We start from the raw sequence: 15,328 nt of genomic DNA on the forward strand, positions 1-15,328 counted from the left end.
TGTGTGGTTTGCAAGTAGTTTCATTCTATAGGTTGCTTTTCATTTTGTTGATGGTTTCCTTTCCTGTGCAGAAGCTTTTAGTGTGATGTAGTCCCACTATTTATTTTTGCTTTTGGTCCCAAATCCAAAAAATCGTTGCCAGGACTAATGTAAAGGAACTTAGCTCCTCCATTTTCGTCTAGGAGTTTTATGGTTTCAGCTCTATGACCAAGTCTTTAATCCATTTAGCATTGATTTTTGTGTATGGTGTAAGATAGGATCCATTCTTTTGCATATAGATATCCAGTTTTCCCAGTACCACTTATTGAAGAGACTGTTCTTTCCCCATTGTGTATTCTTGGAGACTTTGTAGAAAATTAATTGACCATTATGCAATGGTTTATTGCCAGGGTCTCTATTCTCTTCCATTGATCTATATGTCTGTTTTATGCCAATAGCATACTGTTTTGGGGGGGGGGTTTACTGTAGCTTTGTAATATAGTTTTAAAAAATTTTATTGGAGTATAGTTGAGTTACAATGTTGTATTAGTTTCAGGTGTACAGCAAAGTGATTCAGTTATACATATACATATATTCATTCTTTTTCAGATTCTTTTCTCATATAGGTTATCACACACTAGTGAGTAGAGTTCCCTGTACTATACAGTAGGTCCTCGTTGGTTATCTATCTTATATATAGTAGTGTGTGTATGTTAATCCCAAGCTCCTGATTTATCCCTCTCCCCACATTTCCCCTTTGGTAACCATAAGTTTGTTTTCAATATCTGTACATATTTTTCTCTTTCGTAAATAACTACATTTGTATGTGATATAGTTTAAAATCAGGACGTGTGATGCCTCCAGCTCTCTTCTTCTTTCTCAAGATTGCATTGGCTATTTGAGGGTCTCTTGTGTTTCCATACAAACTTTAGGATTTTTCTGTTTCTGTGAAAAAATGGAATTTTGATAGGGATTGCACTGAAACTGTAGATCACTTTTGGGGGAATGGGCACTTTAACAATAATTCTTCCAATTCAGAAAACTTTTTCAATCATTTCTCTGTCATCAAGGGCTTTGTAGTTAATAGATGTTGTTTATCTACTTTCATTGACATCAAGCAAAGTTGCAAAAGTGCTTCTCCCTCAGTTCACACCCAGGGCTGCATGGAAGATCCTATTTATGACCAGCTGATAGAGAGGTTAAAAGCCTGAGCTTGGTACATAGGTGGATCGGCTCCATAGGTAGGGGCAAGTTGAAAAAGGATAGCAGCTGCACTCTAGTCTTGCTCAGCGGTGGCCTTGAAAGACAAAGGTGAGGAAGAAATCCTTCCAGTGTCCCCAGGGTGGGGCACAGGGACAGAGCTTCAGGCAATGCATCTGTTTATTCACTTTTTGTGGAAAGGGAAGTTGTCTGAAGTTTAAACATACATGGATTTATGGGCAGTGGTTAATGGCTTAGCCAGCTGGTCAGGAATCTGGGAGGAGAAAGATCAGAAGATTTGGGACAAGGATATCTGGGATAGAGGGATGTGAGTGGATCAACGGAAAAAGACACAAAGTGTCCTTTGTAAATAATATTGTACCAACAGGAGCACCTACAGTGGAAGAGGGATTAAATGGAGATGTGATGGTAGCCACCACCATTGCATCTTTTAAAGGCAGCACTAATTTCTGCCATTCCCCCCAGAAGACAATATGGTTTGGCCAGCAGGGCAGATTCAGAGGATTCTACCTGGACTTCCCCATTAAGACAGCTCTTATTCTAGACACCGAGGACCAGTGTAAGGTCATTTCAGCTACTCATTATGTATATTCCAATTATACAATCTGGAACCAGGATAATTACCACCACGTGGGTCTGTGGACCCAGTGGATCCAACTATGGGCCCAGATTCTATTTATTACCTGGCCCCTTATGCCTCTCATTCTAATAGGGAGCCAATACCAACTCAGACTGTGTGTCCAACACTCCTTGAATTGTTTGGGTATTGCTCTTTCCCCAATGTACAGTTACCTAAATAAATTACCCCTTTGTGAAGCCACGTAGTCCTGGATCTCCTAACTTTTCTCCTCTTCCAGATGGTCCACACCTCATTTGTTCCAGCCAGATACCTTGGTTCCAGCCTCAACTCCTCTCCTTCCTAAGCTCCAATATCTAATCAATCACCAAGGTCTTTTAATTTAAAATCTCCATCTCCCACATTTCTGGAATCCATCCAAATCTCTATTCTAATGGAAGCTTCTGTGGTTGAGGCCACCATCTCTGAACGACTGTAATTTATTCTTAACTGATCATACAAAGTATTGAAATATTCTTAACTGATCATCTCATTGCCCTCCTTAACACAGTTTTCATATGACTGAGATTAACCAAAAGAATCTGGTCACTTCATCCGCCTTGCTTAAAAACCATCATTGCCCCTCTGATGTCTTAGACTAAAGTGTTTAGGAGGACCTGGATGTTCTGCTACTGTTTAAATATTCGCAGTCTTGCCACTGTCCATCTCACACCAATAACCAGTCATCTGGTAGGTCTTTCTGTTCCTCCAGGCCTTGGCGTAGTCTATTATTTCCACCCACATAGAAATGATCACAACTGCTTGCTGGGAAAGGCACGTATGGAATGCACGTGCAGTCTTTATTACACATTAGGCTCTCAGTAATTAGTCTAAATAAGTGACTGAGATGACTGATAAGGCCAGATCCTCTTGACTATAAATCGATCCTATTTTACGTTAATGACAATGTTAAACTAGGACTGTGTTCTCCCTCTGGACATTATTTACATTTAATAATAAGCTACTGTAGTTCTCTTTGACAGCAAGACATTTACTCAGGTTTCACAGTCAAAAATGCCTGGCGAAGTACACAGTTAAGACAGACCCAAGCTCTGCCCCTCTGAGCTTTAAGTAACCAGGCAACTTTGTTCTAAAAATCTTTAACCATCCTACCGACATTATACTCACAATACTACGCCTTGGGTTCAACGGACCGGACCCCAAAGCACTTTCCAGGCACTTACCGTGAATTTAGAGAACAATTTATTTCCCCTGAGATGAGGGGGTTGGGGGACAAATGCAGAGGATTCAAGAAACTGAAATACACAGAGAAAAACCTTAGCTAGTAGCTCCATCCTATATTTCCCACTAAGCATTCGACCAGAGCCATGCGAATTCTGGGACCTCAGCTTCCCGCCTCGGGCTGCAGCCGCTTCCACCGTGGACCTGATTTAGAGCCCCGCCTCCCCTCCGGCCCCGCCTCCTCCCCCCGGCCTGACTCTGAGCCCCGGCCTCACTCTGAGCCCCGCCCATCTCCTACACGCCCTCCCGGCCCCGCCTCCTCTCCCGGCTCCCCAACCCTGCCTGGCCCCGCCTTTATGCTCGGACCCCTCCCTCTAGCCCGCCCCCTTTCCTTTCCACTCTCTGGCCCCACCTCTAGCTCCACGCCCCGGCCGGCCCTGAGCCCCGCCCCCATGCCCCAGCCACACTTCCCGGACCCGAACCCGCCCGGGGCGGAGCTGCACCTGGTGCGGGCCTGGGGCGTGGCGGGCGCCACGGAGCGCCAGGTGCGGCTTCCGCGTCAAGATGGCCGCCACCAGCTGGGCCGGGGTCTGGTTCTCATCCTGCGGCCGCCTTCCCGCCAGGCGCCCGCTGCTGCGAGTTGCCCTCTGCCTCCTGTGCTGGGGCCCGGCGGCTGTGGGCGCCGTCCCCGAGCTCGGGCTCTGGGCAGCGACGATCAATGACGTAAGTGGAGTGTCGGGACCCAGGCGAGGTGCTGCCCGGGCCCGCAGGTCCTCCCCGGGCTCTCTGGGCTCCAGGAGCCGGTCTCGGTCTTGTTGATCTGGCCGGGCCTGCCCCGGGTGCCCTGATACTTTCTCTGGGCTCTTTGTTCGGCGCGGGGAGCGTCCCCTCCTCCGGCCCGACCTGGGCTGTGGGGAGGATCAGTCAAGCTTGTGTGCTGGGGGATTGCTATCCCTTCTGAACCCTGTTCATGAGGATCACCATTCCCGAAGTCCTGGCCCCTCGCTCTGCTCCGACCTGCTCTGGCTAGATCAGGTCCTCGTTTATTCAGACCTGAGCCCTGAACCCCTCGGCACTCCTAGCGGCATCTTTGGATTTGACCTCTCCTCGTGCCCGGGTGCAGCCACAGGGCTTCAGTTTCCGCATAAATTTAGAAGGAGCTTGTGCCTTTTTTTTCTTTCTTTCTTTAAATGAGAAGGGAACATGCAATAGTCACCCCACCCCTCTTTCCCTCTTCTTGGGTTCCTGACATCACAGCTCCGGGAGCGTGTGTGGGCGGGGGGCGGGGGCAGGATGTGTAATTAAGGGATGTTTGCAAGGCTTGTCTGGAGGCATGAGTGCGTGGAAACGCTTCCTTTCCAGGGCAGGTCATTTGAGAACTTGACATCCAGTAGTTACATGAGATGATGTGGGAGGAATGCAGAGGTAGAATTTTGGAAAGAAATTAAGGGATGTTTGCAAGGCTTGTCTGGAGGCATGAGTGTGTGGAAACGCTTCCTTTCCAGGGCAGGCCATTTGAGAACTTGACATCCAGTAGACATGAGATGATGTGGGAGGAATGCAGAGGTAGAATTTTGGAAAGATTTGCTGAAGAGAGACAGGAAATCGAAGAGGCCTTATCTCCTGCTTTTCTAGATTCAGAGGTTTCATCCAGCTCCATTTGAGATGAGTATTTTCCACATGTATGGAAACGATGTCCCAATTCTAAAGGCAAAACTTATATTTTGATTTCCTCAACCGGAAAGAGAAAGTACCAGAGGCTACAGATTCTTCCTATAACGCAAAAGCTGCATAAAGGAAGGAGAGTACATATCTTTCTGAATCTTTAAGACCCAGTGCAACCGTCTTTTCCAGGATTCTTCTGGGTTGGTGCCCTATTTTGTGCGCCAGTGATAGAGCCTGTGTATCTTCATCATTAAATTTCTCTGAACAGTAAAAAGCAAAACTCAGAGAACCACACTTACCGTTTGATGCTGCTTCTGTAGTGAGTAGGCAGTAGCATAAACTAAGTCCGAATAAGTTGGAAGTGAATCGGCTGCATACAGACTGCTTGACCATATCTGTAAAGATCTTTGCCAAGTATACTTTGGATGGTGAGATTCCAAAGGCCATGGGGAGAGAATGACTTTGCTTCCTGCGTGAGGAAGAAAAAATTACCTTTGGGTCCCACGTAATCTTTAGTCCTGTGTGATTCAGGACAGTAGCAATCCATAAAGCTCTTTGCAAAGAGTAGGCTGATTTTTTTTTTCCCCATTTCAAGTTGTCAAAACTTGTTCTTCAGAACAGGAAAGGAAAGTGGAGTTTTCTTTCATTTGTTCTGCAAATCTATCAAGAAATGGTTCTTTTTAAAAAAATTTTTTAATAATATATTCATTTATTTGGTTGTGCTGGGTCTTAGTTGCAGCATGCGGGATCTTTAGTTGTGGCATGAGACTCTTAGTTGTGGCATGAGGGATCTAGTTCCCTGACGAGGTGTCTGGTTTAGGGCAAGTGAGTGTGGACTGTCTATTGGACATCCAGTGGACATGACCTTTAGGTAATTGGGTGTGTGGATGTGCAGCTCAGAGGAGGGGTCTGGGCCTGGGGTTTTATTGATGTTGAAACAGTTGAGGAGGGAGAAGAGGTTATTAAGAAAGAGCTGCTTGTCCTGTCAGTGTTTTTCTTTAATTCCTAACCACATGTTCGTTTATTGTGATCCCTTCTCACAGGATTTTTTTTCTTGGTGAGGGCAGACATTAAATAACTAGTGTAAGATTTCATTTTGGTTGTGGTACGGGTTGTGAGGAATGGGTCTTACAGATCATGGAAGGGAGGGCCTGGCCTGGTGTGGGCTCCAGGGGAAGACACCCTGAGGAAAGGGATATTTGAACTGGGCTTTCAGGGGTAAGAAGGAAATAACTAGATAAAGAGAGCGACAGGGAGGGGATTTCAAGTCAGTTTCAAGTTGACTGCTAAGGTCCTGAGGGCAGGAAGGAGTATCATGTTTTTGAGGACCTGAGAGAAAGGTGCAAGAGAGGTGGGCGGGGCCCTGTGAGCGGCAGTGAGATTTGGTCTCTTATAAAGAGACAGCGGCAAACCATAACTTAGGGAGAGGGTCAGTTGTTTTATCAGAAGTGCATTTATGTTGATACCACGAGAGCAGCTGCAGATGCACAGACAGGTTCTCCGTCTGAACAGCAGTCATCGTACAGTGGCAGTCGCACTCACCCGCCGTGTGTTGCTGGCCCCAGGAGCCTTCTGGAGCCTCACATCCACTGCAGGGAGTAGATTACATGAGACAAAGTTCTAAGCCAGTGAGTGATGTGATCAGATTTATGTTTTTAATGCCTTTTTTTTTTTTTTTTTTGGCCGAGCCACGGGGCATGTGGGATCTTAGTTCCCCGACCAGGGATTGAACCTGTGCTCCCTGCAGTGGAAGCACGGAGTCTTAACCACTGGACTGCCAGGGAAGTCCCAGATTTACATTTTCAAAGAATAATCACTCCAGGCATAGGAGTTAAAGGATTAGAACTATGTATTTTCCAGGATAAAACTATACTCTTAAACAGTAGAGAGAAATTTTTTTAACAAGAGCTTTCTGTATTTCTTTGTTTTTCATTATAGAAATCAGGACCTTTGATATTTAGGAAAACTATGTTTAACTCTACTGAGATCAAGTTTTCTGGTAAGTATAATAAACTAATATAACAGTAAAATAACAATAAATTATAAATGAGCAACATGTAGTATCAACTCATGCATTAATTTAACATAAACTAACGTAACACATTGTAATATTATATATTTTAAACTAGGCAAATGTTTTTAAGTGATCCTAACATTTTAAGGGTTTCTTTTGTTCCAGTCGGGTCATAGTTATTTTCAAGAATGAATTTTTCTGATCCTGTCTCAGAAAATGTAATGTGAATCATTCTTTATCATTCTTTAAAAATTATAGTTAAAACCTAGTAAAGAAGTCTTCAGCAAAAAAGGATTTGACCTCCGAAATTTGACTCTGAATCCCTTTTAAAATTCAGTAAATTCTTTTTATGGTTATATGAAATGCCATGATTGTGATGAAACCTTTGTGTTTCTGAAAATTTTCTAAATATACACATGATCACAGTAGGAAATAAAAATTATTAGACACTAACAATTAGGATTTTAGAGCTTATGAAAGTGAAAATATTTGTTAGGGACTGTGTTGTCTGTGTAAATACTGGTGTGTCATGACTACCAAGTCATAGATCTTGAGGTCTGCAGTATTTTTAATGAGTTTACATTGGATCATATTTACTGTGCACTAACCCCTCTAGGTGTTTCCAGTAACTTGACTAGGTCAGTTGGTTGCCAGAGTTAAAGTTTGGGGTAAGGGGTAGTTTTTCTGTTGGGTAGAGCAAATTGGCTTCGTGGGACCCACAGCCGTGGCCCTTTTATCTCTCACACCGTGCTCTGAACATTTGTTGGAGAATTCTGCCGTGTGTGGTCTTTGCTGACGGAAGTAGGCCAGCCATCAGCTAGAAAGCAAAGGCGGTTCAAAGCAGCTTCGTGATATAGATCATCAGTGGTGATAAGAGCTTGGTAAGAGGAAATTGAAGCCCAAGGTGGGTGAGGAAAAAATTTTGGCCTCTCAATGCTTTAATAAATTCATGTCTCACTGTCTAGACAACATTTAAAACACTGGTGCAGACAAAAAAATTACATGGGGGAATAAAAAGTTATATGGACCACTGAAACACAGAATTTGAATTTTTTTTAAATCAATATGTAATGTCCGAGATCAGCCTAAAAGTAGACCACAATTTAGTATTAACATATCTAAAGAAAGAAAAATGAGCAGCAGAAGGGAGTTAGGAACAAAAACGTAAAAAAAAAAAATGAGGGTTTAGTCAGGTAAAAGCTGGCAGTGTCCCAGCACTGATGGGAGAGAGGTCTTTCTGTAACTATGACCGTAGCTCTAACACTGTGGCTGGCGGGGGTGGATGAAGTGCCCACCTGAGCCTCCTTGTTCTGCTGCCATGTTCACCAAGCAGCCTTCTCATCATCTACTTTATAGTTACTGTTTAAGTGAGTAATTGGGCATTAAGTTTTACATCCATGGTGTGAAAGATGAAACTGAGTCTCTGAGTTCTCACAGAGCCAAATTTTATTTTATTATTATTATTTTAAAAAAATATTTGTTAGGAATGACTTTTTTAATTAATTAATTAATTTATTTATGGCTGCATTGGGTCTTCGTTGCTGCGCACGGGCTTTCTCTAGTTGTGGCGAGCGAGGGCTACTCTTTGTCGCGGTGCGCGGGCTTCTCGTCATGGTGGCTTCTCTTGTTGCGGAGCACGGGCTCTAGGTGTGCGGGCTTCAGTAATTGTGGCGCATGGGCTCAGTAGTTGTGGCGTGCGGGCTCTAGAGCGCAGGCTCTGTAGTTGTGGCGCATGGGCTTAGTTGCTCCTCGGCATGTGGGATCTTCCCAGACCAGGGCTCGGAACTGTGTCCCCTGCATTGGCAGGCGGGTTCTTAACCACTGTGCTACCAGGGAAGTCCCAGAGCCAAATTTTAGTGCCTACAAAGTTAAGCATTGGTCCCTCGGGTATGTGTCCGTGCTGTTTGGTGGATCAGATGCCTTGCTTTCCCTAAGGAAAGCTAAGGTGACCCCTCTTAGCTACTCCATTCAAGATGCCGTCATGTGGAGCCACTGGTGAAGATCTCTCAGTGTAATTCACCATATTAACAGAATAAAAGAAATACATCATATAATCATCTCAATATATACAAAAAAGCATTTGAAAAAAATCAGCACCTATCCATGATGGAAACTCTCAGAAAACTAGAAATAGAAGGAAATGGCCTCAACCTGATAAAGGGCATCTATGATAAATCTATAACTTAACATTATACTGGCAATTCTCCCCAGATTGACCTATAAATTCAATTAATCCCAATCAAAATCCAGGCAGACTTATGTAGAAACTGGCTGGCTGTTTCTGAAACTTAGATGCAAATACAGAGGACCTAGAATAGCCAAAACAATTTTAAAAAAGAACAAAGTGGGAGGGCTTTTACTCTCTGATTTCAGAACTGAACATGAAGCTACGGTAATCCTAACACTGTGGAACTGCGATAGACACACAGAACAGTGCACATCGTTGTCAAATTGACTGATTCGTGTCACGATTATGAGTCAACTTTTCCCACTTTGTGTATCTAGTATTTTTGTTTGGCTAGTGGATATCGTGAATTTCACATTCTTGAGTACTAGAATGTTGTATTCCGTGAACAACTTTGTTCTGGCAGACAGTTACGTTTCTTTGGGGTCAGTTCGATCCTTTCCAATTTTGTTTTTAATTTCTTTTAGGAGGGATCAGGGGTAGCCTTTACTCTAGAACTAACTTAGCACCACTTCTAAGGTGTGACTCTTCTGCGTCTCTCCCAGACACGGGGTGTGTTTACTGAGGCCTTTCCTCTCTGGCTAGTTCCCATCCCCACGTGAACTCAGAATTTTTCAGCTTGTCCCTGTGCACGGGCAGGCTGTTATGCAGCTAGAGACCAAGGATCTGTATGCAGATTTCATTGACCCTTTCTCTGTGTAGTTCCCACCTCTTGGGTACTCTGCCCCAGAAACTCTACCAGCCTCAGCCTTGGTTAACCATAATAATTTAATTTAAGGAATTTATCTGTCTCATTTTGCAGTGACTTTTTGGAGAAATTAGGTAATACTTTACTCATGGTTTCCTTAAAGTTGTCTATTTTATTTATTTTTTTTTTAAAGGAACATTTATTTATTTATTTTTGGCTGCGTTGGGCCTTCGTTTCTGCACGCGGGCTTTCTCTAGTTGTGGTGAGCAGGGGCTACTCTTTGTTGCGGTGTGCTGCCTTCTCATTGCGGTGGCTTCCCTTGTTGTGGAGCACAGGCTCTAGGTGCGCGGGCTTCAGTAGTTGTGGCACATGGGCTCAGTAGTTGTGGTGCATGGGCTTAGTTGCTCCACGGCATTTGGGATCTTCCCGGACCAGGACTCGAACCCATGTCCCCTGCCTTGGCAGTCAGATTCTTAACCACTGCGCCACAGGGAAGTCCAAAGTAGTCTATTTTAAATTGCATTCTTGAAACCTTAAGTTTATGTTAAAGTATATATATTATTCTTGTAAAATGAGACTTCCTTTCTCTAAACAGTTAAGTCATTCAGCTGCCCTGGGCCTGTGAAGTTTACCATAGTGTGGCTTTTGGAACATCATCCCTGTCACAATCAATATTCTGAGCTGGAAGTAAGTAAAACACAAATTTTAAATGTGTCTAAAGCTATGAAGGAAAAGTTAGGAGTTTTAAGATTTATTAGCTTATCAAGTGAGGAGGCCAGGAATAGAGAAGTACCACAGATTTTGGGACTTAGGCAATAAACGCCTTAATTATATCAAAGTATATGCTTTCTGAGACTACAGATCTTTTAGTTTCCTTGTATCTTATGAAAAATGTTAGTAAATATTTAAATCAGAGTTGTGGAAACCATTGATAAGGGGACTGTGGGTCACGCACAAATGAAAACCAACTCAATTTAAAGAAGAAATGTAAAAGTTTCACTTTGTTCAAAAAATTAGTAATAGGGAACCTAGAACTTCAGTGAGTGTGAGTAGATTTAGTGAGTATAAGTAGACCTCAGAAAGAGGAGAGGAGGGAAAAGGAGGGGGAGAGTGTGAGAGGAGGAAAAAGAGACCGGGTTAGGTCAGTGTGTATTTCCTACGAACAAAGATATTCCCTTAGATTACACAGTACAGAGATCAGCTTTACGAAATTTAACAGCGATACAATGCTAATTGATATAATAGCTAATAAACCATATTCAAACTTTGCCAGTGTCCCAACAACATCCTTTTTAGCAGCTTTTTTCTTTTCTTTTCTTTTTCTGGTACAGGATCCAATCCAGGATCACCTTGTATTTCTGCAGGGTTTTTTTTGGGGGGGGTGGAGGTGTTGAGGGTGGTTCATGACATGACATTGATATATTTGAGGTGTACAAGCCATTTATTTTTACAAAATGTCCCTCAATTTGAATATTTCTCACGTTTCCTCGTGATTAAATTCAGGTTATATTTTTGGCAGGCATACCAGAAAGTATACTGTTTTGTCCCATTTTTGGTGATATTAGCTTTGATCAGTTAAGGAAGTTTCTGCCAGGTTTCTCCACTGTAAAGCTACTACTTTTCTCCTTGTTGTTAACAATAATTTGTGAAGAAACACTTTTGTATTTATGTGTAAATATCCTGTTTCTTCATCGGTCCTTGTTTTAACATTCTTTGATTCTTGCCTGAATCAAGGCACAGTTACCACTGTGATGATTGCTAAACAATGATTTTCTAATTCCATGTTTTCTTCTACATTTATTAGCATTCGACTATGAGGTTGCACTCTTTTCCTCTCTCTTATCCGTCTGTCAGTCAATCAATTATCAATATGGACTCACTGATTTTAACTTTGTTGGGTGGGTTATAATCTATTACTGTTTTTATGTATTTTGCTCAAATTGTCTCATATTTGGCCAATGGAAGCCTCTTAACCTTTTCTTCATGCCTGGGAGTTGCCATTAGGAGCGCGGTTTTCCTCATCCATCTAGGAGCCTCATTGTTAGTTGATGTGTAAATGAGTGTTCCCCCTGCACTCAGTTGGGTTTGCCATCTTTGCTTTATGTTACTGAGTGTTTGGTTTATCTTTCCTTGTAATTAAATGCTGCTTTCTTTCTCTGTAAAATCTTTTATACCTGGAGTAAAATGGAAGTAGCCCCAGGACAAAGTATTTTGTATTTCTCTGTGAACCATTTCCTTGTAGTAACATCTTAATCACTTTTATTACTATAAGAGAATGATTATATTATGTATTACTGTATCTGAGCACATCAGAATGGCTAAAATGTTATGATGACCTCAATCGTACTGAAAATTATATTCAAAACTTTCTTTTTGGTATTTTGTTCTATTGCGTGTTTCAAGTGTTCCAAGCTGAATAACTTTTTGGTATTATTTAGATATTAAGTGGAAATAAATTATGACGTAGAATCTTACTTTGCATAGGAGCTGTCACAAAAACATGAACTTAGTGTCAGTGAAGACTTTTGTGGTCATTATTTCAACAGCAGCGAATGTTGGACAACAAAAAATGAAAACTTAGATTGCAACCGTAATTCTCAGGCGTTTCCCTTATTGAATGTGAGTACCTGTCTTGCGATGTTGAAATAGAATTTACGTTTCTCCCAGTGAATGCAAGTATCAACTTCTGTTTTATCAGTATTTTGATAAAGGAAGGTGCTTAAGTTGTCAATTATTAGGTTTAGTTCTTTTGTGTGTGTGGCAGTACATAATAAGTGGAACCATTGTTCCATTTCTTTGTGCCTTTTGCAGCATCATCCTTGGAAGAGGATCCTTTTATCATCCTTTCATGATTTGCTGTCATTCCATCCCTCATCTCTCTTCTGCCCACCCCAGTCAGGGCTTTGCCCCCATCATCCCATCAGAACAGCTCTAGTCAAGGTCACCAGTGACCTCCATGTCATTAGATCCCTAGGTCTATGACTCCTACTGAAGGTCTTTCAGTGTACTTGACTCACCAGCATTTAACACACTTGAACACTCTCCTTTGTGCACTTTCTCCTCCTAGCCTAGAAGACTAGATTCTAAAATGTTAACAGTGGTCATCTCTGGGTGGTGAGGCCGTGGGTCATTTTAAGTGATTTTTTGTCCTGTAAATTCTGAAATGAAAATGTCTTTAATAAAAACGTTAAAGGGTTGTTTTAAAAATTTGTGTCAAGGTATAATAAATATACGTAAGTTTACAGCAAAGCTTGCGTATCAGCAGCGTGGGGCTTGATGAATTTTCACAACCTGAACCCACCCGTGTGAATCCCGATCAAGATCAGGGCCTTTGAGCACCTCGAGCTCCCTTTGAGTTCCTACTACGCTCCCTGCCAACGGTAACCACTGCCCTGATTAAGGAAGTAATTTTTCAAAAGTAGGATTTTGTTCCGCGTGTTTGGGATACAGTGAGGTTTGTTCTCTGGTGTTCAGCTTTAATCTTTACTTTTTTCATAACACATTTTTTTTCTTAATTGTTGAAACTATTTTTCCTTATGGAAATGCAACAATATAAAATGAAATTCTTTTATTTTATTTTTCCAGAATAAAGAACTAAGAACAAATACCGGAAGTGTTACAAACCAGGAAGGGTCAGCGGTAAGTCATTTTATTTGCCTTTAAATCAAATACATACAAGTTAGAGTAAGACTGAGCAGAATCTGTTGATGGACAGATACTCAGAGAGTGATCTAAAGTAGGGTTAGTAGAGTTAGGAAAGAAAAAAGAAGCATTATTTTTTTTTTTTTTTTTTTTTTTTTTTTTGCGGTACGCAGGCCTCTCACTGCTGTGGCCTCTCCCGCTGCGGAGCACAGGCTCCGGACGCGCAGGCTCAGCGGCCATGGCTCACGGGCCCAGCCGCTCCGCGGCATGTGGGATCCTCCCGGACCGGGGCACGAACCCGCGTCCCCTGCATCGGCAGGCGGACTCTCAACCACTGCGCCACCAGGGAAGCCCAAGAAGCATTATTTAAAACAGTATATTTCCTTACATATGTCTGTGTGAATTTTGTACATACCTGGTTCTGTCTTTGTTTAAAAATCTCTTTAAAGGTGTGATTTAACAGTAACTTCTATGTAGTCTTTCTTTATTTTAAAAAATAAAATTCCGCTGCCAAATACCTGAGGCAGCACAGCAGTGGGCGGAGCTGTATCGTCATTAAGGAAGTAAAGAAATAGAAACCATGATGCAGCACGAGGGGGAGGGGAAATTTGGAATTTGGGGAAATTACTCAAAGTCAGAAGACTAAGAGGTTGAGAGGATTACAAGGAGTTGAGTGTAGGGACTGAAAGTGGATTTAGAAGAGCTTGATGTTTGCCTTTAGACTGGGACCCTTCTGATTTCATACTGTTTTCTCCAACCATCTTACAGAGTAGTCTGATAGTGGAAGGGCATTCACTCTACAGTGGCTGGACCAACTCTTTGCTTTGCACAAACTGTCACAGGTGGAGGAGTAGGAAATGAGAGGGAAGGATAGGAAATACTCAGGAAGGAGGAGTGTGAAAAGTTTGGTCCAGCTACATGAGGGCACTGCAGGGTTCACAGGCAGTCCAAGTGGGCAGTTTCAGGCCTCAGTGGGACTGCTAGCAACAGAGTGCCTTAAGGAATTTAGCCTGTACACCGAATCTGAGTCATTTCCAGCAATGTTATCTGACATCTTTCTCCCCCAGTTCAATTTTAAAAAACACACATTTAAAAACTGAATGCTTGGGACTTCCCTGGTGGTCCAGTGGTTAAAGACTCCGTGCTTCCAATGCAGGCGGTGCGGGTTCAATCCCTGGTCAGGAAACTAAGATTCCACATGCCACAGGGCGTGGCCAAAAAGTATAAATAAATAAATAAATAAATAAATGCTTGATTATACTAGGATATTAGAAAAACTATTTCAAAGGTAGTATTAAATAAAACATAGAATGGTAACATTGGGGGGAAAACCTGTAGAACTATATAAAAAGTAGAAAACATTGCCAAGTGGAAAAGGCTTTTTTCCTCCTCCATCCCTTTGGGCCTGGGAGGATGGTGGTAAAAAAAAAAAAAACAAATGGAGGAAATCCTTCCACTACCCACTGTCCTTCCACAGCCCACCATTCCTTTTATCTGTGTTTTTTTTTTTTTTTTAAAGTAACCCAATTCAATTCTTAAAAGTTGTTTTAAAATGTGGTGGACAATCGTTTAGCTATATCTTATATAGCAATTAAAAAAAATAACATGAAGGATTTTTTTTTTTTCTGTTTCAGGATGTTGTAGCCAAAACACAGAGAGATGGGTTTCATATCTTTATTGTTTCTATTAAAACAGAAAAAACAGATGCAAGCTGGAATTTGAATGGTATAGTTAAACAGTATGCATGTTTTATTGTCTGCTTTTACTGTATTCTGTATTTTTGTCATTAACCCAAATCTACATTCTCTGTTAAAACACATTATTCAAAAATGATTTTCTGTTAATCACAAAAATGAATAATCTGTTTATTTGGGGTACTTAGAACTTTATGCTTATCTTAACTCTAATATTTTTTTTTTAATGGAATGGAAATTTTAAATTAATTTAAGATAAACTTTGGGAGTTCCCTGGTGGTCCAGTGGTTGGGACTCTGTGCTTTGGGTGCCAAGGGCCAGGGTTCAATCCCTGGTCGGGTAACTAGGATCCCACAGGCCGCACAGCGTGGCCAAGAAAAAATAAATAAAAGAAAATAAATAAAAGGGTGAATTAAAAAAAGAAGATTAATTTAAAAAGTTT

General features: G+C 42.0%; 1 protein-coding gene across 7 annotated transcripts in view; it reads left to right on the top strand.

Moving 5' to 3' along the window:
- Nucleotides 1–3,402: 3,402 nt before the first annotated feature.
- Nucleotides 3,403–15,328, top strand: part of TMEM87B (transmembrane protein 87B) — a 56,927-nt gene continuing 45,001 nt past the window's right edge. For 6 of the 7 annotated variants that reach the window (XM_060309703.1, XM_060309707.1, XM_060309700.1 and 3 more), the window contains exons 1-6: nt 3,403–3,721; nt 6,602–6,662; nt 10,146–10,237; nt 12,035–12,169; nt 13,136–13,189; nt 14,827–14,917. In XM_060309703.1, coding sequence (XP_060165686.1) covers nt 3,563–3,721; nt 6,602–6,662; nt 10,146–10,237; nt 12,035–12,169; nt 13,136–13,189; nt 14,827–14,917 — 592 coding nt within the window. In that variant the 5' untranslated portion in view covers nt 3,403–3,562. The remainder of the gene's footprint in view (nt 3,722–6,601; nt 6,663–10,145; nt 10,238–12,034; nt 12,170–13,135; nt 13,190–14,826; nt 14,918–15,328) is intronic. The other variant, XM_060309705.1, reaches the window with a different exon arrangement.

The sequence above is a fragment of the Globicephala melas genome, chromosome 12 (genome assembly GCF_963455315.2).
Source record: "Globicephala melas chromosome 12, mGloMel1.2, whole genome shotgun sequence".
Lineage (NCBI taxonomy): Eukaryota > Metazoa > Chordata > Mammalia > Artiodactyla > Delphinidae > Globicephala > Globicephala melas.